This window comes from Bos taurus, chromosome 1 (genome assembly GCF_002263795.3).
Source record: "Bos taurus isolate L1 Dominette 01449 registration number 42190680 breed Hereford chromosome 1, ARS-UCD2.0, whole genome shotgun sequence".
NCBI lineage: Eukaryota > Metazoa > Chordata > Mammalia > Artiodactyla > Bovidae > Bos > Bos taurus.
The window spans coordinates 116,029,807-116,050,303 of NC_037328.1; the positions used below are offsets into that span (position 1 = coordinate 116,029,807).

Below are 20,497 nucleotides of genomic sequence, written 5' to 3' on the forward strand. Positions count from 1 at the left end.
TTCATGACTAATGATTAAGGGCATTTGTATACAGACCTATGGACCCAACAGTACTGCATGGACAGCTACATTTCAGTTCTTAATGACCACAGCCAATTTGGCAGATGCCCTTTCACTTTGCAGTTCTCAAAAAGTCTGCTTTTCCTCCTTCAAAAATGACTCAGTGAATTTCTTGTCTGGTATGCAGTCCTTGCCTGGCAATTAGCTTAGCATTAAAACAAAAACATATAAACTTTTCATATAGTCTGCTTTATTATTTGACAGTAGGGAGAAGGCAATGGACAGGATTAAATAACAGGTTAAGACTCAGGGGGAAACATTTAAAGATTACCTATCACTCTTCTCTCTCTGTCTCTCTCGTTTTGATTTGTTCAACAATTTCTTTTCTTAAAATATATACTTTAATTTGAAAACCATTCAGGTGAAATTAGTAATAAGTCACAGTAATAGATATAAGTAATAGAAATTGTGGGGAATAATTTTCTTAACCAAAGGCAAATCTTTCTCAGGTTAAAATAGATATGTAGAAATTAAACTTCACCCTTAAGATGCTATCTTTTAAAGAAAGTTCTTGAGGAATCTGCATACCATTTTTCAGAGTGGCAGTACCAGTTTACATTCCTTCCAGCATTGGAAGACTCTGCCCTCCCAATCCATGGAGTCCGGCTTTGAACCCTGCTCAGGGAGCTAGATGCCCCATGCAACAATGAAGATGAAAGGGCCCATGCCCCCCAACTAAGACTGGTGCTGCCAAATAAATATATAAACACTTTTTTTTTTAAAGTACCTTAGGAACATGCTTCAGACACTGTTATCCATGTTCTACTGGGAGGTCCTGTGTCTCTGCTATATGATTGATCTATTGTTTACAGTGTCATAAGTTTCCTGGCCCTATCACTATTCTTTGTTGGTACGTGTTCACATTTTCTTAATCATCAGCATTCTAAAAATTGGACTATAATTGCTTTTACAACGTTGTCTTGGTTTCTGTTGTATGATGAAGTAAATCAGCTATATTTACACATATATCCCCTCCCTCTTGAGTCTTCCTCCCCTCCCCCATATCCAAACACTCTATGTCATCACAGAGTACCACGCTGAGCTCCCTGTGTTAAACAGCAACTTTCCACTAGCTATCTACTTTTATACATCAACCCTACTCTCTCAATTCGTCCCAGTCTCCCCTTTCCCACCATGTCCACATGTCCATACCCTATGTCTACATCTCTATTCCAGCACTGCAAACAGAATTTCTCAAAAACCTCTATCAAAACAAATATGCTTGGCAATAGATTGACTGGAATGAGACAGTGTCCGTCTTGTGGTAGGGATGCATTCATGAAAGCGCTTTGTGTGGTATTCTTTGTTGTGCATTTCTACCCCACCTGACAGAACTTTTATTGATGTTTTCTGTTTTTCTTCAGCAAAGAGCAAAGGCATCATGATGGGAAGTTGACAAAAATGAGGAGTTTAATTTACATAGTTATTCACTGACTGTCATGTACCCTGATGCTTAAGAAGCACAATTAAGAGTCTCTACTTGTAATAAAAATCTGTTCTTTAAAAAATGAAGAAAGAAAAAAGTAATAAATATAAAGAATTGTATGACTTTGTGGAATTCATCTCTGGAGTACAAAAATTGATTGACCTTGTAGATTAAACAACAAGATAAACTGAACACAGAGAAAATAGCATGTACTGATTTCAATTTATGTAGCAACTAAATTAGACAAATTCAACAATTATTTTCTTGTCCAAAATTCAACAAGCAAACTTGAAGGAGAAGAGAATAAACACATTTGGTAAAAAGCAACCCTAAAATGTAGACCTAATATCAAGCTGTTAGATAATACACTTAATATCAAATAATTAAAATCTGAACACTGGAAAAAACACAAGAGTATCCATTCTTGCCCCTCTTTCCCTAACACTTTACTGGAGATCCTAGACAGAGCAATATGACAAGAAAGAGCATAAAAGGCATGAAGACTGTTAATTAATAATTATTGATAAAACTCTTATTCACAGTTGAAACAATTATCTACACAGAAAATCATAAATCATTCAGTGTAGAGCTTTCCGAACTACTAAGTGAATTAAGCAAGGGCTTAGAATACAATGTCAATATATAAAAGCAACTGGCTTCTATATTCCTGATGTCAACAACTAGAAAATAAAGATTACAAGAAAATATTATACTTTTGAACAGGTTTAAATATGAAAAAAATCAGGTATAAATTTAAGAAAATAACATAATAATACATAAATTGTTTCTGGACTTCTGTTCTTGTCTAATTCACATCCATTCACTTATTCAGCAGTGTTTTTGCTTATTTTATTTTGAATACACTAACTCAGTTAAGGAAATATTTTTTAGTATGCTCAACTTCAACACTGGACTGTCTTTATTTGTGAAGTTTTCCACTGCAGAATACTTTGAGGTAGGCAGAGGATAATGACAAACACCAGTAACAGAAGTATTCAACAAAAGATTTTTACAGCACTTTTTTCAAATAATTGAATTCATTATGTTTTATAAAGTCTCTATTTAGAGGCACACATGCAATTTTTAAAAATAAATTTATTTCATATAAAACATCTTCAAACTTACCTATCTCACTTCTTAATAATTTATTTTCCCAAAACTATTTTTATTTATTTTTTTAATTTTATTTTATTTTTAAACTTTACAATATTGTATTAGTTTTGCCAAATATTGAAATGAATCCGCCACAGGTATACCTGTGTTCCCCATCCTGTACCCTCCTCCCTCCCCCGTCCCCATACCCTCTCTCTGGGTCGTCCCAGTGCACCAGCCCCAAGCATCCAGTATCGTGCATCGAACCTGGACTGGCGACTCGTTTCATACATGATATTATACATGTTTCAATGCCATTCTCCCAAATCTCCCCACCCTCTCCCTCTCCCACAGAGTCCATAAGATTGATCTATACATCATTGTCTCTTTTGCTGTCTCGTACACAGGGTTATTGTTACCATCTTTCTAAATTCCATATATATGCGTTAGTATACTGTATTGGTGTTTTTCTGTGGTTTGGTATACATTTGAGGACATGTATATATGTATGTGTGTGTATATACAGATATATATATATATATATAGATGTAGATTAAATACATTGGTATATGAACATATGTGCAAACATATATGCACACACATATGCATTTTTGTTTCCTTGTGCTTCTCCTGTTACTGCTCAGCTACTCATATTTGGAGCTATTTTCTTAGCTGCCTCCTTGACAGTTTCAAGGATTCAGATTATCCAAAAGTAAATGTTGCTTTTGTTTGGCTAAAATAATCTGTCAGCACCTATCATCAAAATATCAAGAGACTGAGATTTTTTATATCTCAGTTATTTATATTTTGTTTTCCTTGACTAAGGAGTTGGGCATTAGAAAATAAATTTTGCAGTGGTGGACAGTTGATATAGAACTGGGACAAAAATACATAGAAAGAATAACAATTTCATTCACACCAGCATTAAATGGATCTTATCCAAGGACCTAAAACCATGCAGAGTAAATGGTTGGTATTAAACAAGCAGACATTTATTCTAACTGAAATAATTTATGAAACAAGTAAAATGAAAGGAATGTAAGAAAACTAGATGCTTGAAAGTGATAGCTAAAAGTGAAAAATAAAATCTAATATACTCTGAGAAACAAAAGTGAGTGACACTAACCTATAAAAATCATTCCTTGACAATAACAATAATTACCTACATGCAGATTTAGAAAGACTGTAGTCTATAAAACATGTATTCCTAATGTGAATACTCTCAGTGTTTGTCCTTTTTTCCTGAAATTCTGGGGCTAACTTTTTTCTATATTGATCAGATTTTTATTACAGGTTTTCATGTAGCCAATTAATATACTGATTGGCTGCTCTATAACCAACTTTAGTAAAAAGAAAAGCAAGTGTTCCATGGAATGCACCCTCTACGTGGTTATGGATCACTTGAACTCCAGACTTCTGAAGTCGAGTAACATACATGAGTCCATCATCTCTTAAGACATCATATTGACAAGTGATGACATAGGTCAGGGGTAAACCACGCAACTTGCTGTCATCAGCTAGCAATGGTGAAGCTTTCACATCTAGAATCCCTGGGTATTTTTTAGCGAGCTCTGAACTACCATGAGTTGGAGTCTTATAAATGTGACCTTTCTTAAACTTCTCAGGGAGCAAAGAACTCCAATTAACAAATTTGAACAGATTGCTTGATTCCAGAGGAATGTGTTGGTTGGAAAGCATTGCTTTCTTAAGTGATCTATCTGTAGTAAAATATTCACTCCAGAATCTGACCATGAGTGATTTCGACAGAACTGGATAATGTGCATTTTCTCGATATGATGGTAAATCGAAATCAAAATTCTGAAGGGCAGGATATATTAAAGTTTGAACCTTGAGCTTGATCTTGACATCTGGATCTTCTAAGAGCTGAAAAAAAATATAATATATTGTTTTAATAAGTCCTTTTAATGAAAAAAGTAACCACAATGTTAAAACAATGTATTATTAAGGTTCTTAAAAATACAATTCAATAACACATTTTGATAAAAAATAAAAATCTTAATATCAAGTAAATTTTAGTATTCAGTTCAGTTCAGTTCAGTTGCTCAGTCGTGTCTGACTCTTTGCAACCTCACGAACTCAAGCATGTCAGGCCTCCCTGTATATTAGATGTTCATGTAGTTAATATGTTTTAATTTTCAAAGCAAAATTAATTCATATCCTCCTCATAGACTGTGCAAGAGAATCATTTTTTTAAGAGGATCTTTTACTAAATGTAATTTCATACTTATGGAACTTGGATTTATAATCTGAGGTTCTATAAGTTTATAATCAGGTACTGTTCTTCTCTTTTCTATTATTGAGCTTCCCTGGTGGCTCAGATGGTAAGGAATCCACCTGCAATGCCAGAGACCTGGATTCAAACCCTGGATAGGGAAAATCCCCTGGAGACAGGAATGGCTATCCACTCCAGTATTCTTGCCTGGAAAATTCCATGGACAGAGGAGCCTGGCAGGCTATAGTCCATGGGGTCACAAAGAGTCAGACACGACTGAGTGATTAACATATTTTTCTATTATTAGAATTATTTTAAATACCTAAATATGTTAGCAAGCATTGAGATGGGAAGGAGATAGCTTGAGTTTTAAAGAGATGCTTGATTCTGGATAAGTTTAAATTATACAGAACTATTAAGTTTTTAATATTTGAATTTATTTGATGGTTTAACTTATTACTCAAATTTAATATTTAAACTTAATAGTTCAAAGAAAATTAGAACTTTTGTGCTTTTGTAAATATAGTCCCCATCTTCTTCCAGAAACAGTAGAATTCTATAGTTTTCTTCAAAGCTAATTTTCCTGCAATATGCTTCTGTTACTGGAACAAACAGATCATTTTATCAGTCATAAAATATATATCTAGTTTACTGCATAGTTATGTTTGGTAAGTTAAAATTTTCAGAACCAACTTTATCTTGTATATGCCTGAAGTAATGACATACTCAGGAAGAATCAAACTGATTAGCACACCGAAAAATAGTATCACTTGCTTATCATTCAGAGTACTGGCCAGGATTTCAGGTACACTTGGGTACAGGTAGTGTTTATCCAATTTTCAAGAGAAAACTTTTATGAATTACCTATTAAGTATGATGTTTCTTCTAAGTGATTTTGTATACATACTTTTTCAAATTAAGGAGATTCTTTTCTATTCACTGTTTCCTAATTTTTTCATATTTATAGATGCTGGATATTTATCATCTTTAAACAACTTACTTTTATTAAGATAATCATTATTTTCTTCTTTATTAATTTGAAGAATTGTATTAAAGGTATTTTAATATTAAACCTATCACAATCTAAAGAATGAACTCAAAATAGTCACGATATACTAACCATTTAAAGTATTGTTTAATTTTTTGGATAGTATTTTAGTTCAGGATTTTGCATCTGTGTTCACAAATGTAGATGTTTATCATTTTTCCTTCTCAAATTGACATTGTCAGGTTACAAATCAAGATATGTCAGCCTCCCAAAATGCAACTTTTGCAACTTTCAGAATTTGTTTTTAGAAGTAGATATTTCTATTAAAAATACTTGCTAGAGTTTGTGTTTAAAACTATTTGATCCTGGAGTGTGTGTGTGTAAAAATATAAAAATGACCGTTCTGTTTATTTCATGATAATAATATAATCCTTTTTTCATATTTTCCCTAGAGTCAATTCTTTTTATAGTGAATATTTCTATTTCATGTAAATTTGAATGCATTGCAGTAAAGCTGTTCAAAGTATACTATTGTATTTTTAATATCTGTAAGATATGTAGCTATAGTCTCCTTTTCTTCCTTATATCAGCTTATTAAGATTCTCACCATTTTTTCTTGGTCTGTCTCACCCAGACTAATCAACTGTATTGCTTTTTTCAAGAAACTATTTCTGTTGACTTTGCTGATCTTATTGTGTTTATTTTTAATTTCATTTTTATGCTCTCATCTATCTCTTATCCCTTTTTATTTTGTCTTTATTTCTATTTTTTAGGCATTCTTTTCTTTTTTTAATTTCATTAAAAGGATACTGACCTGTTAATTTTAGCAATTTTTTTATATTTAGTTAAGGCTATATATTTTCCTCTGGATGTTGATATATCTGTGTTTCACACAGTATAATGTATATCTATTATAATGCAGGTCAAATATTTTCACACTTGGATTAATCAGGAATGAGCATCTTACTTTCAAAACATACAGAGTTTTCCCTTGATATTTTATTAGTAGTTCAAAGCATTATGCTAACTGTGCACAGAGAGAGAGATAATCTAAATAATTTGATTTCTCAAATTTTATTGTGCATACTTAGAATCACTTAGAATTCTTGTTACATATGCATAGTGTTATTCAGGACATCTTTGGTAAGACCAATGATTCTCTATCTCCAATAAGTGCCCAGATGCTGCTGATACTGCTAGTTCACATACTATGCTATGAATAGCAGGGGGTCTATTTGATTTCAGTTCTTTGAATTGTTTGAGACTTGGTTTATAACCCTGCATATGTGCCTGATTAAGAAAAATGTTTTGTGTGTTTCAAAGAAATGTACATTCTGCTGTTTATTATTTTATGTTCACTGTTTAAATTTATCAACCATGCTATTCTATTACTGAAAGAGATTAGTAAAATTCTTCCAATTTTGCAATTAATTTGTTCATTTTTCCTTTATTTCCTATCAGCTTTGCTCTGTCTTTTCAGACTGTTATTAATTGCATGTAAATGGATGTGTTTTTTTTTTTTTTTCATCTTCCAGTAAATGGAATTATAGTTAGGAATGTTGCATGTTAATTCCAGGAATAGTTTTTTTCCTCTAGGATTATTTAATATGATTATAAAATAAGTATACTGATTAGTATTTGTTTGACATATCTTTTACTATCTTTTTTTCTTGCATCTATTTATATCTGTTTTAAAGCATCCTATTCATACAACTTCTGTTGGAATTTAAAATTTTATTGTTTCCATTTTTTGTATTCTACCAGAATTTTTAGTACATCTATACCAAAACATTTATTAATATTTTTGGTTTAAATTCATAATTTATGTATTATTGTGCATTCTATTTATCTCATCTATTCTACTATTCTTTTTCCATTTTGTAGTTTTTGAAATATTTTTTATTATTCAATTTTCCTGTGATATCATTTTATTGGTACATTTTTATAACATTTTTTTATATGTCCACTAAGGATAAACATAAACTCATTACTTTATCAAATGTGAAGATGGCTGGATGGCATCACCGACTCGATGGACATGAGTTTGAGTGAACTCCGGGAGTTGGTGATGGACAGGGAGGCCTGGTGTGCTGTGATTCATGGGGTCACAAAGAGTCAGACACTTCTGAGCGACTGAACTGCACTGAACTGAATATTAATTACATCTTTATTACCTTCTTACAAAATAGAAAGTTAATGGAATATTTTAATATTCTAATTAGTCCTTCTATGCATGGGTTATTATTTTTCATATTAATTTTTTTCTTTTTTTTAATTTTATTTTCTTAAATTTTTAAATTTTTAAAAGAAAATCCATCCATTAATATTTTTCATATTAATTTATTTCTATTTTTACATCACAGGACACAATTATTATTGTTTTATAGAGTCATGTTCATTTTCATTTTAGTCTGTGAATATATTTACCTTTTTCCCTTCTCTTTATTTTTTCCTATCTTTTTGATCCTCCCTCTGTGGTTAATTTCCTTCTGCCTGAAACACTCCTCTTTAAAATCCAAAGGGAGAGTATGTTGGGTTGTGAATTTTCTGGAATTTTATTTCTAAAAATAGTCATCATTCTGTCCTCAGATTAGAAGGATATATTCATATTAGTCTTTTTGCCATATATTTAATGACATTATTATTTTGTATTTTCTATCTTTTAATCTCTCTGTTCAACATTACAAACAATTTTCTGATCTCTCTTCCAATTTTCTATATTGCTGTATTGCAGTCAATATACTAACACTTCTACATAGTAAAACCTAGAATGAACCCTAATATAAACTATGGACTTTGGAGGATTATAATGTGTAAATACAAGTTCATTAACTGTAACAAATGTACCACTCTGGGTGGGGTTGTTGATAATGAAAGAGTCTATGAATGTGTGGCAGAGGGTAGACTGTAAATTTCTCATCTTCTTCTCAATTTTTATATGAATCTAAAATTGCTCAAAAAGTATAAAATCTTAAAACAACTACATTGAAAGCCTAATTTTTATGGGTAATGTTTTTATTTATTGAAATTTTGTTTATTTTTCAAATATCTTATATTATTAGTTTTACATAGTTTCTTTCATGAGCCTATTTCCAAATTTTGAAATATACTTTTATTTATTTTAAACAGATTCTACTAAAAGATTTTTATAACAATAACAACATCTGAATCTGGGTGATATTTTTTTCCTGTTAACTTGTTTTTATTTTCCTCTTTGTATATCTGCTTACTTTCAACTCTCTGTTGATTACTGAAAAAAAATAATCAGTTTTAGGAATAAACTGGAAACTAGGATCATGTTGACTTCTCTCAGTGATGACCTATATTTCTTTCTGGCAAGCATATATACACATATTAAAGTATATTATAATATACAATATTCTGAACATATGTCATGAATATACTTAGATTACATACATATTCAGATTTCTTAATTATACTTATTGTTACCCTTTATTGAATTTCTCTCATTAAAAATGCCAATGGACTATATAGGAAATTGTTTCAGCATTTTATATATAAAGAAGTTCAAAGTATGAAATCATTCTTCTCAATGTTCTTAAATAAGTAAAATAAAATTAGCGACAAATTATATTTATAATCTTGATGTATGAGTTAAAAATTTGTAAATGAAAGATAAAGAAAATACAATAAGTGAAAATGCTGAGCATCTTACCTGCTGTGCCACTGCTGCAGCTAAATTCCCTCCAGCACTGTCTCCAGAGATACCGATTCTTCCAGGATCTACACCATAGCTTTCAAGATTTTGGGGGTCTAAAAACCATTTTAATGCAGTGTACACATCTTCAAATTGAACTGGAAAATGGTACTTTGGGGCTAGTCTGTAGCTGTAGATAGGAAAACAATGCTTTCTTAATCACTGATTTTCTTATCATTTCAAATTTTTTATTTAACTTTTACTTTATGTTGACTTATATTTGATTAACATTGTTGTGTTAGTTTCACGTGTACAGCAAAGTGACTCCGTTACACATATACATATATCCATTCTTTTTCAGATTCCTTTCCCATATAGTTTATAACAGAATATTGAGCAGAGTTCCCTGTGCTATAACCATTGATTTTCCTGGACTCTTGACCAAAAATCAAGAGTAAAATTTTGCTTTTACCAACATATTTGTTGGAAACATGTTTTTCCTAATCATAAAATTTGACTGGGAATCTCTAAATATTGTCATTTTTATAATCAAAATATAAAGTCCAATTGTTAAATTTGGTTTGGTCTTGGGGAAAAGCTTACTAGCTGCTACCTTTCCCAGGAAAAAAATATTTGCAGAGTGATTATTTTTGGTAAATGTTCTATCTTTTTTTTAAAAAATATATCATTATTATTACTTGTTTCTCTAGAATTACTGTTATTTTATCAAAATATATCAGTTTAATATGATAATTATTCCATTAGTCCATTAACTGAATTTTCTGAAGTTTATGTTTAAGAAGGTTCTCACAGACAGTGTGTTCTATAGAAAATTTAAACCCTTTCCCTACTCTTTCTAAGGTGTATATTAGAATGGACTTTGAGATAGGTTTTGTCTTACTTTCATGGTAAATATGGGTAATATCAATGGATTACTAACTTCTAGGCACCTTTCTAAGCACTGTTAAGTGTATTATAATATGTAGTCCCCATGTCAATGATGAGATATGCAAATCGTTAATACTTAGAGTTCAATATCCTGTAAAATATCACACAGTTACCAATCTGCAGAGCTGACATTCAACCCCAATCTTCTGGCTCAAAAATTTCCTTAATATCCTGCTAATTATAGGGAAAGATCTAGAGGTAGTAGTTAAATCCATGTGATACTGTTGGCTAACTTCACTTGAACAACATCTTGCCTTTCTGACCTCTGTTCCTTCTTCAAATATGGTGTATGCCTTTTCTCTCCACTGCTGGACTGGACAGCTTCTGACATTTGGTTTCTCTGTCCATAATCAATGTCATCAGAGGCACAGATTTATTTTTGCCATAATAAGACACTCTATATAGTTGAGTGTATACTGATATGTAAGGCATATGGCCTAAAATCAAATAACACAGCTCTTACTTGGTTGATATGACAACTGCATCAAGTCTCTCTGCTGTCCATCTTGACAGAAGGTCATAGCTATAATAATCTGAAATAAAAGAAAAAATACTGGACTGTCAGGGGACGTTCAGCTTTAAGGGATCCAATATGTTGCATTTTCCTTTGTGTGCCATTTCTCAAGGACTCTCTGTTTCTTATCAGTTCCTGGAATACAGGAAAGAGTAGAGCTGCACGCAGTTCTCAGGGCTGAGAAAGGGCACCTGCTTGGATTCTTTTCAGTGACTCTCTTCAGTGACTCTCTTCAGCGACCTTGTATATATTAGACTATCCATTTTGTTGCAACTGGTAGAATTTCATTCTTTGTAATAGCTGAGTAATCATTTTACTGAAGATATATAAGCATGCATTTCTGCTAATAAAACACCCTTGTTCCACTAGATACTTGGGTCCCCCACGTCCTTCTTTCTGTCTTCATTCTCTTAGGAGCGTGGAAGCCTACCAAGCTCAATTTCTCACCGGGCTTTCAAGACCCTCTTGAGAGGACGCCCTGTGCCTTCATGAGCGGCACATGTCCTGTGCATGGGCTTTATTGGTTTTGCACGTAACCTGAGAGATACTGCTCTCTCTCTCTCTTTTTCTCTCTTTCTTTTCATCGACTCTGGTCCCCAGGTCCTGGTCTGTAAAAGACCACAACACTGGACCACTATAAGAATTGAAAAATGATACTGTCAAGAATAAAGTTTACTGTGATGACTTTATATTTCTTCCCTTTATCTTAAAATATTACCTAAAGAAAAAAGTCTAATACTTAGCTTCCTGTTGATCAGTTTACATATTCACATGTCAGTAGAATGTGAATCATTAAGTCTGGTGATCCTTTCACTTGCCCCTGATCAGTTTTCCTTTTCAGAGCACAGTGGCATGTCTTACCCTTGCCAACCATACTCTCAGTACACTGGACCTTGGGCCTTGAACACCGTCTTCCTACTTTCAATCCACAGTCCTATTCATTGTGATAACATACATGAAAAAATGTACTAAATGTCTCCTTTCAAACATAAAAACTAAACTGTTTTTCTGGAGTACAACTTGATCTGGGAAAGGATAGAAATGTTCTTCAAAGGAAAATAAAATAATAAAATGCAACTCATTATTTAGTCCTATACTGTTAAGCAGGAGATGATTTCAAGAAAGCTGACTATACCTTAACATTTAATTAAGTAATTGGAAAGCTTTTTCACATCTATATTGGGGCATTAGGAACTTTGAAAATAATCATTTGCGTCTTGAAGGATAAATAAGACATTTCCAGCAATATGTTAATGAGTTCAAAAGACAAAAAGAATTTTTATTTGCTAAGGTGCTTAATCTTCATTCTGCAAAATTTATAGGGTCTGTCAGTGAGTGGTAGGATCAGAAACTGTCTTAATTTTTTTTGGTAACAAAATGTGTTAAATTCTGAATGTTAATAACATTTTATTCAGACTGAGATTTCAAAAACTTAATTCACGTTGCTTTCCTGAAAATAATTTCAGAAGCAAGAGCATGATATTTAATTTGTAGCTCCTAATATGAGAATCATCATTTACATTATATGAAATGAATCTACCAATGTATCACCCTTACCATTACTACCAAAACACCAGCCACCACCATGAATATAAAACAAGCCTCTTCTTAATGATTTTGTCTTCTGTTGGGGCACATATATACGGACAGGAATATCATTGAATGTTGTATCTTTCACAATTATGTTTTCATCTGATGTTGGTGGAAAACCTTGAATTCTTGAAAAGAGTGCCATCGATTTCATGAAATGGTTTAGCCCCAATATTTCACCAAACAGGGCCTAAAATGAAATAAAAATACACATATACTCTAACTGTAAAAAATGTTTTGAGTCAAGAGGTGTACATAAATATTCAATATTACCCCAAAACTCTTAGTTATAGTCAGAAAAATCAATGATTATACCACCAGAAGATATACAAACCCAGATGCTTTACTACTGTATGATGAATAACCTAAGTGACACTAATCCTCACTTATACACTCACCCAATAGATATTAGTATGGAATATATAATTCTGTTGTCAATGCCCAGTACAATTAGGCAAGCTATTCATCCTCAAAAAAAAAAAAGAAAGAAAAAAGAAAAGAAAAAAATCACAGTCTAATGAAAGGCAAGTTACAAAAGTACATTGTAATGTAAATATGGGAAAAATTCTTTGGAATAATTGTCAAGGTGAGGAAAAGGTTTTTAACTTCTACTTTAACTAAGACTTAAAAGGAAAATAGAGTTTGGATGATTAACTGAAGAGAAAACCTTTCAGTCAGATTAAGTAAGCTTAGTCTAGAGAAAAACAAAATGTGGTGATAGAGAAATACAGGTTGTTTGCTATTCCTATACGTTTGGACTCCAAGAGGTTGAATGAAAGGAAAGAGTCCTTAAGAAGAATTTAATAAAATATACAACACACACACATATTAAAAACCAAACAAAACCCAAAGGCTATGAAAGGCATATTGAAAAATTAAGTTTTGTTAAATTTAACAATAATATTTAAAAAATCTAGTAAAGTGGTTGAAACGTCAAAGCACAATGTAAATAATAAACTTGCAATTATGAAAATGATAGTCTTTAGAATATATAACAAACTGATTACAGTAAGAAACAGACTAACAATTCAATAGACAAAAGATTCCAACATTTTTATCATGAAAGGTCTAGAATGACTGAGGCTCTAAGGAACAAAAATACTCAATTTTCAAATATGCAATTCAAAAGAATGGCAAATACAACAAAATGGTGGAATAAGCACTGTTTAAACCTTCTTTCATTTCTAATTTTATTAAAATTAAGGTAAAATAAAAATCTTAATACAGTTACGCTATGAAAGCAAAATACAATTGGCCCTCCATATCCTAGGGTTGTGATCTCTGGTGGGTTGAATCCAGGCTTCCCAGGTGGCGCTTTTGGTAAAGAACCCACCTGCCAATGCAGGAAACATAGGAGAGGCCAGTTTGATCCCTTGGATAGGGAAGATCCCCTGGATGAGGGCATGGCAACCCACTCCAGTATTCTTGCCTGGAGAATCTCACGGACAGAGGATCCTGGCAGTCTACAGTCCATAGTGTTGCACACAGTCGGACATAACAAGCAACTTAACAGGCACACACAGGTTGAATCCACAGATACAAAATCCACTGATAGGAGGATTGGCTATATTAACTGGTCTGTGCCATTTAATATAAGGGACTTCAGCCCTGATATTGGTTTCTGAGGGGGTTTCTTCAATCAATCTCCTGCCACCCTGATAACAAGACTGTATTATAATATATGCTTCTGAAAAAAGGCACAGTACTAGGAATCATAATAACAAAAAGCTTAGTTCTCCAAGACACAGCAATACTAAAATGTGTATGCAAACAGTAACAGAGCTTAATAATGCAGGAATCGAGAACTGAAAAATTGAAAGGAGAAACAAAAAAAAAATCCAAAGTTATTAGTTGGAAATTGATATTCTTATATCATTTATTGATAGAAAAAGCAAATAGAAAAATAGTAACCATATAGAAAATTTGAAAAAACTATCAACTCAACAGAATTAATGTATTGAGGACATTCCACTCAATGAAAACAGAATACACATTCTTTTCAACTGCATAAAGAAATTTCACAAAGATGTACCACATGACAAATTTTGGGGAAAAAATATCTCAACAAGCCAAATAAATTAAGATCATACAGAATAGTTGTCAATCATAGCATAAGTAAAATAAAAACTGGAAACACAATAGTGTATGAGGAATCCCTACATATTTGGAAATTATACAACATATTGCTAAATAACTCATTGGCCAAGGAAAAGATACCTCTAGACAAATTGAAAAAATATTTTTAAGCAATTGAAAATGAAATTATAGCATATCAAAATTTGTAGAGTGCAGAAAAAGCATTGACTGAAGGAAAATTCTTAGCTTTAAATGCATTATTAGAGGAGAAGAAAGGTCTGAAGGAACTGATCTAAGCTTCCTCCACTACAAATTTAGAGTTAGATTAGCATATTAAAGTATGAAGGAAAGAATAAAGGAGGGAAAACCCCCTGGAAATCAATAAAATAGAAATAGATAAAGAAAATTAAAGATTTATTCCTTGAAAAAAAAAAATCCCATAAAATTGATCAGCCTCCAGTCAGAATAATCAGAAAGAAAGAGAAGCTGCAGTTTACCAGTATCAGAAATAAATGAAAGGACACAATTTTAAATGCTCAGACCCATAGACACAGTAGGCAGCAGTCAGTGTGTGCTCAGAGCAACTGGACTGGCCACCCAGGGAGGGTGACGTGTAGGGCAAACTGGGACTAGGACTTGGATAACTGTAAGACGTGGAGAGAAATCGAAGATGACACAGACAGACAGATATACAATGCTTATGAGTTAGAATTGACATTATTACTGTAAAAATGACCATACTCCTCAAGGCAATCTACAGAGTCAAAGCAACCTCTGTCAAAATACCAATGGCATATTTCATAGAATTAGAATAAAGAACTCTAGAATTGTATGGAAATGCAAAAGACTCTGAATAACCCAAACAATTCTGATAAAAAAGAACAATGCTGGAGGTATCATGCTCTCTGATTTCAAACTATACTACTAAACTTATATTGATCAAATAAGGACTATACTGGGAAAAAAACAAACCAAGACATCAATGGATTAGAATTGTGATACCGGAAAAAAACAGATCCAGACATCAATGGATTAGAATCTCAAGACCAGAAATAAACTCGCACTGATATGGGAAATTACTCTATGACAAAGGGCAAGAATATACAATGGGGGAAAAGAGAGCCTCTTCAATAAATGGTGTTGGGAAAACTGGACAGCTACATGCTAAGAATCAAACAGGACTACCTTCTTACATCATTTAAAAAATATACTCAAAATATATTAAAGACTAAATGTAAGACCTGAATCAATAAAACTCTTTAAAAAATAAGCAATATGCTCTCTGACATCAGTCTCTGCAATACGTTTTTGGAAATGTCTCTTTAGACAAGGGAAACAAAAACAAAAATAAACAAGTGGGACTACATCAAATTAAAAACCTTTTGCACAGTGAAGGAGACTATCAACAAAATGAAAAGTCTGTCTACTGAATGGGAGAAGATGTTATATAAATGATATAACTGATAAGGGGTTAATATCGAAAATATACAGATTATTAAAAATTAATGTGATCTTGCGTTTGCTATAAGCAATTGGTTTCAATTTCAATTATATGTATTGAAAATGAAGTTACTAAAAGTATAGATCTTGTTGACCTGATGAATAACTTTATAGAAAAATGAGAAAAGACTTGATAAATAAAAAGCATTACATTAATAAGTTATTATTATTCATAGCAACACATAAATTACATACATATTTTTATAATTTGTATATGCTGTTATTCATGTATTCACTATTACCTGTATCATTTGTTGCTGCTGTTTAGTTGCTCAGTCGTGCTTGACTGTTTGTGACCCTGTGGACTGTAGTCTGCCAGGCTCCTCTGTCCATGGGATTTCCCAGGCAAGAATACTGAAGTAGGTTGACATTTCCTCCTTCAGGGGATCTTCCCAACCCAGAAATCAAACCTGCATCTCCTGCATTGGCAGGCAGATTCTTTACTGCTGAACAAACAGAGAAGCCCAAACATACCTAGCTCAACATTGTGTGTGTGTGATCAGTCGTGTCTGACTTTTGCAACCCCTGAACTGTAGCCCTCTAGGCTCCTCTGTCCATGGGATTTTTCAGGCATGAATACTGAAGTGATTTCCATTCCTACTTCAGGGGATCTTCCCAACCCATGGATCGAACCCTTGTCTTTTGCATCTCCTGTGTCGGCAGGTAGATTCTTTACCATTGTGCCACCTGGGAAGCTCACATATATCATGAGTAATAGATGTTTTTAAAGGAAAAGCTTTATGATTAAATATCTTTGTGCCTTTTTCTCCCTGCTTTTTGAACAAGGGTTCTCGAGTTTTCATTTTGCACCAGGCTCGAAAAATTATTTAGCCAGCTCTACTTGATACACACAAACTGGGGCTAGACTACTATTTTGCTTACATAATGGAGTACACATGTCAGCCATTATCATGAACACTAGTGCACATATAGACACTGAAACAAAGCTGGTAGTTACCAAGAGGAAGACATTTGTTATTTCCTTCGCCTTGTTGGAGCGCTCCCAGACTTGTCTCATAATAGTAGCGTCACTCCAACATAACAAGTATTCTGTTGGGTTTTTTGCATTTCTCATTTAATCATATATCTTATAGATCTGTCCACATCTTCAGGTAAAAAGTCCCCTCATTCTTTTACATAATGCAAAGGATTCAGTAAGTGTATAAAAATATAGTTCACTTATTCAGCCCTATTGAGGCGCAAAGTTTTGTTATTTTTAGTATTTTGGTATTACAAGCAATAAAATAGTAATACATGAAAAACTTCCAGAGGTTGCATTTTGTCTATGATAAATCCATGAAATGGAATTGCTGAGCCAATTGGAATTTTGCTAATTATTGCAAAGTCATTCTGTAATATTTTCATGCCTTGCTGGTTGGAGTGGAAAATATTACAGAATGACTTTAGCAGTTTCCAATCTGCCACCAAACAATCTTTGCTGATTTCTTTTTTATATAGAGAGGGACAGAGAGAGAGAGACAGAGAGACAGACAAAGGGAGGAGGCTAATCTTGCAGTGAGAAGGTTAGAGGAGTAAACTGGATCAGGTTTCCAAATAAGTAGTCATAACAAATCCAGGGGTGATAACTGATTGCCTCTAACTAAACCTCTCATTCTTGACTATACGGATCTTGGACACTTGGGCAAACTTAGGGATATTGTGAGGGACAGAAAAACCTGGTGTGCTGCAGTTCATGGGGTCACAAAGAGTCAGACACTACTAGGCAACTGACCACCAACAACAAACCTCTCATGTTTTTTATTAGGCATTTACAGTCAGCTTTTCTATACCATGAGAACCTACTTGCACGTCTACAGCATATATTGTGTTCCAAAACCATTACTAGTGTTTAAATGTCATAGGTTACTACAGAGTAAGCATATGACTTCTGAATTTTGTATGAAATTCTGAAAGTGAAAGCTTGTTGTTGACGGAATTCTTGGCCTCCAGAGGAGAAGAATTCAATCCAGGGTCAGAGACGAGGCTTGATCGCTCAGAGCATTTGTGTAATAAAGTTTTATTAAAGTATAAAGGAGATAGAGAAAGCTTCTGACAAAGGCATCAGAAAAGGGCAGAAAGAGTATCCCCCTGCTAGTCTTCAGCTGGATGTTATATAGTCATTAGCAGTCTGTTAATGAAAGAAAGGTGTGTCTTAAAACTCTGAATGGCACCAGGCCCTTCATCCATAAAATGTATTTTGGGATAATCTCTGTACCAGACGATTCATCCCAGGCCATAAAACGATTGACTTGAATCTTGTAGAAGGGCAGATTACCAAACAAATAGTATAGTTTACATAGATTAGGGGAATAATATCTGAGTATAACATAATGGTTTGTCAAGTAGTTTCTGAGCCAAAAGGCGGAACCAACTTGAAGACAGAGTCTGGGGTAAATGCATAGTACATTAACATGGCTTAAGACAAACATTTCCATAAGAAAAATGCATTGGTTAACTCAAGGTTTGAGAATAGTTAACTTCAGGTGTTCTGGTATTCCCATCTCTTTCAGAATTTTCCACAGTTTATTGTGAGCCACACAGTCAAAGGCTTTGGCATAGTCAATAAAGCAGAAATAGATGTTTTTCTGGAACTCTCTTGCTTTTTCCATGATCTAGCAGATGTTGGCAATTTGATCTCTGGTTCCTCTGCCTTTTCTAAAACCAGCTGGAACATCTGGAAGTTCACGGTTCATATATTGCTGAAGCCTGGCTTGGAGAATTTTGAGCATTACTTTACTAGCTTGTGAGATGAGTGCAATTGTGCGGTAGTTTGAGCATTCTTTGGCATTGCCTTTCTTTGGGATTGGAATGAAAACTGACCTTTTCCAGTCCTGTGGCCACTGCTGAGTTTTCCAAATTTGGGGCATATTCAGTGCAGCACTTTCACAGCATCATCTTTCAGGATTTGGAAGAGCTCAACTGGAATTCCATCACCTCCACTAGCTTTGTTTATAGTGATGCTTTCTAAGGCCCACTTGACTTCACATTCCAGGATGTCTAGCTCTAGGTCAGTGATCACACCATCGTGATTATCTGGGTCGTGAAGATCTTTTTTGTACAGTTCTTCTGGGTATTCTTGCCATCTCTTCTTAATATCTTCTGCTTCTGTTAGGTCCATACCATTTCTGTCCTTTATCGAGCTCATCTTTGCATGAAATGTTCCTTTGGTATCTCTGATTTTCTTGAAGAGATCCCTAGTCTTTCCCATTCTGTTGTTTTCCTCTATATCTTTGCATTGATCGCTGAAGAAGGCTTTCTTATCTCTTCTTGCTATTCTTTGGAACTCTGCATTCAGATGCTTATATCTTTCCTTTTCTCCTTTGCTTTTCGCTTTTCTTCTTTTCACAGCTATTTGTAAGGCCTCCCCAGACAGCCATTTTGCTTTTTTGCATTTCTTTTCTATGGGAGTTGGTGATGGACAGGGAGACCTGGCGTGCTGTGATTCATGGGGTTGCAAAAAGTCGGACACGACTGAGCGACTGATCTCATCTGAACTTCAGGTGAGACCAGGTGTCATTATGGCAACACAGTATTTTAAGGGAAACCTTCTTTTAAATTTGTATAGAGAAGGAAAAAAAATATGCTAGTTTGTTTCCTCCTGCAGCTTAAGAGAGACACAAATGTCTGACAGACGTGGCCTATTTTCTCCATTTGGAGACCCCTGGCCTTCCTGCCTGTTACCCTCTCAAAAGCACACAAGAGTAGAAAAAATAAAACGAGATTGTCACACACACATATGCACACACACACACATTTTTACCGCTAGCAGAATAGATCACTTTAGAAATACAACCTGAATGCCTCCTTGGTCATCTTGTTACACTTTGCTCTGAGATCACTCAGCGGTATAGCAGTCAGGAGAATTTGACAACAAGAAGCCAAGGTTATGAAGAACTTGTAAAAACAAAATGAAACAAAGCTAGAATATTATAAAACTTGACTTTCTTGATTAATAAATAATATCACTTACCAAATATGATGAAGTTTTTAAAAAAGTATTTAACAGCATTATTTTCCATGGTTCTTCAACATTATCTGGAAGAGGTACATAAATATAACCTGCTAAGAGGACTCCCAATATCAGAAAGCCAAAATATTTTTTCCTCATGTTGTAACTGTTCTGTTTCTTAAGCAAGACAGTATTAGACAACATTTCAGTGCCTGAAACTAAATAGAGGCAAACACCACCTAGTTACTATGTAACTACTGGGCCAGTTGAGTTCCCTCATTGGCACAATAGGTTGTTACCTGGCAGGTACAGAAGGCTAGTGCTAAGGATAACAGCTGAAGTTCCAGCGTGCAGTTTGTAAAGGATAACACTCACATTTTTGACAGTTCATATCAAATCTCCCTGCATTAACATATGAGAAAAATAATTATGGATCACCAATTTAGAGAAGGATATTCTCAAA

At 33.7% G+C, this 20,497-nt stretch overlaps 1 protein-coding gene across 2 annotated transcripts; it reads right to left on the reverse strand.

The window, feature by feature from the left end:
* Nucleotides 1-1,689: 1,689 nt before the first annotated feature.
* Nucleotides 1,690-20,228, reverse strand: AADAC (arylacetamide deacetylase (esterase)). Of its 2 annotated transcripts, none has more exons than XM_059884562.1 (5): nt 16,328-16,665; nt 12,477-12,699; nt 10,869-10,938; nt 9,476-9,647; nt 1,690-4,462 (listed from the first exon to the last, which is right to left on the reverse strand). In XM_059884562.1, exons 1-5 carry the CDS (start codon nt 16,334-16,336, stop codon nt 3,866-3,868), a joined length of 1,071 nt encoding a protein of 356 aa, XP_059740545.1. In that variant the 5' UTR covers nt 16,337-16,665; the 3' UTR covers nt 1,690-3,865. The 2 variants fall into 2 exon arrangements, with proteins under 2 accessions (XP_059740545.1, NP_001069259.1); NM_001075791.2 differs by lacking the exon at nt 16,328-16,665 and adding an exon at nt 20,056-20,228 and having other exon boundaries at nt 3,814-4,462.
* Between the last annotated feature and the right edge of the window lie 269 nt (nt 20,229-20,497).

Bases quoted from the DNA above. Each gene is read 5' to 3' on its own strand.
- AADAC (NM_001075791.2), bottom strand. From the start codon at position 20,193: ATGAGGAAAAAATATTTTGGCTTTCTGATATTGGGAGTCCTCTTAGCA. The intron at 10,939-12,476 runs GTAAGGGTGATA...CTTTTATTTCAG, and splicing joins CTGGTGTTTTGGTAGTAATG to ATTATTATAGCTATGACCTT. The intron at 9,648-10,868 runs GTAAGAGCTGTG...TCCTATCTACAG, and splicing joins GCAGTTGTCATATCAACCAA to CTACAGACTAGCCCCAAAGT.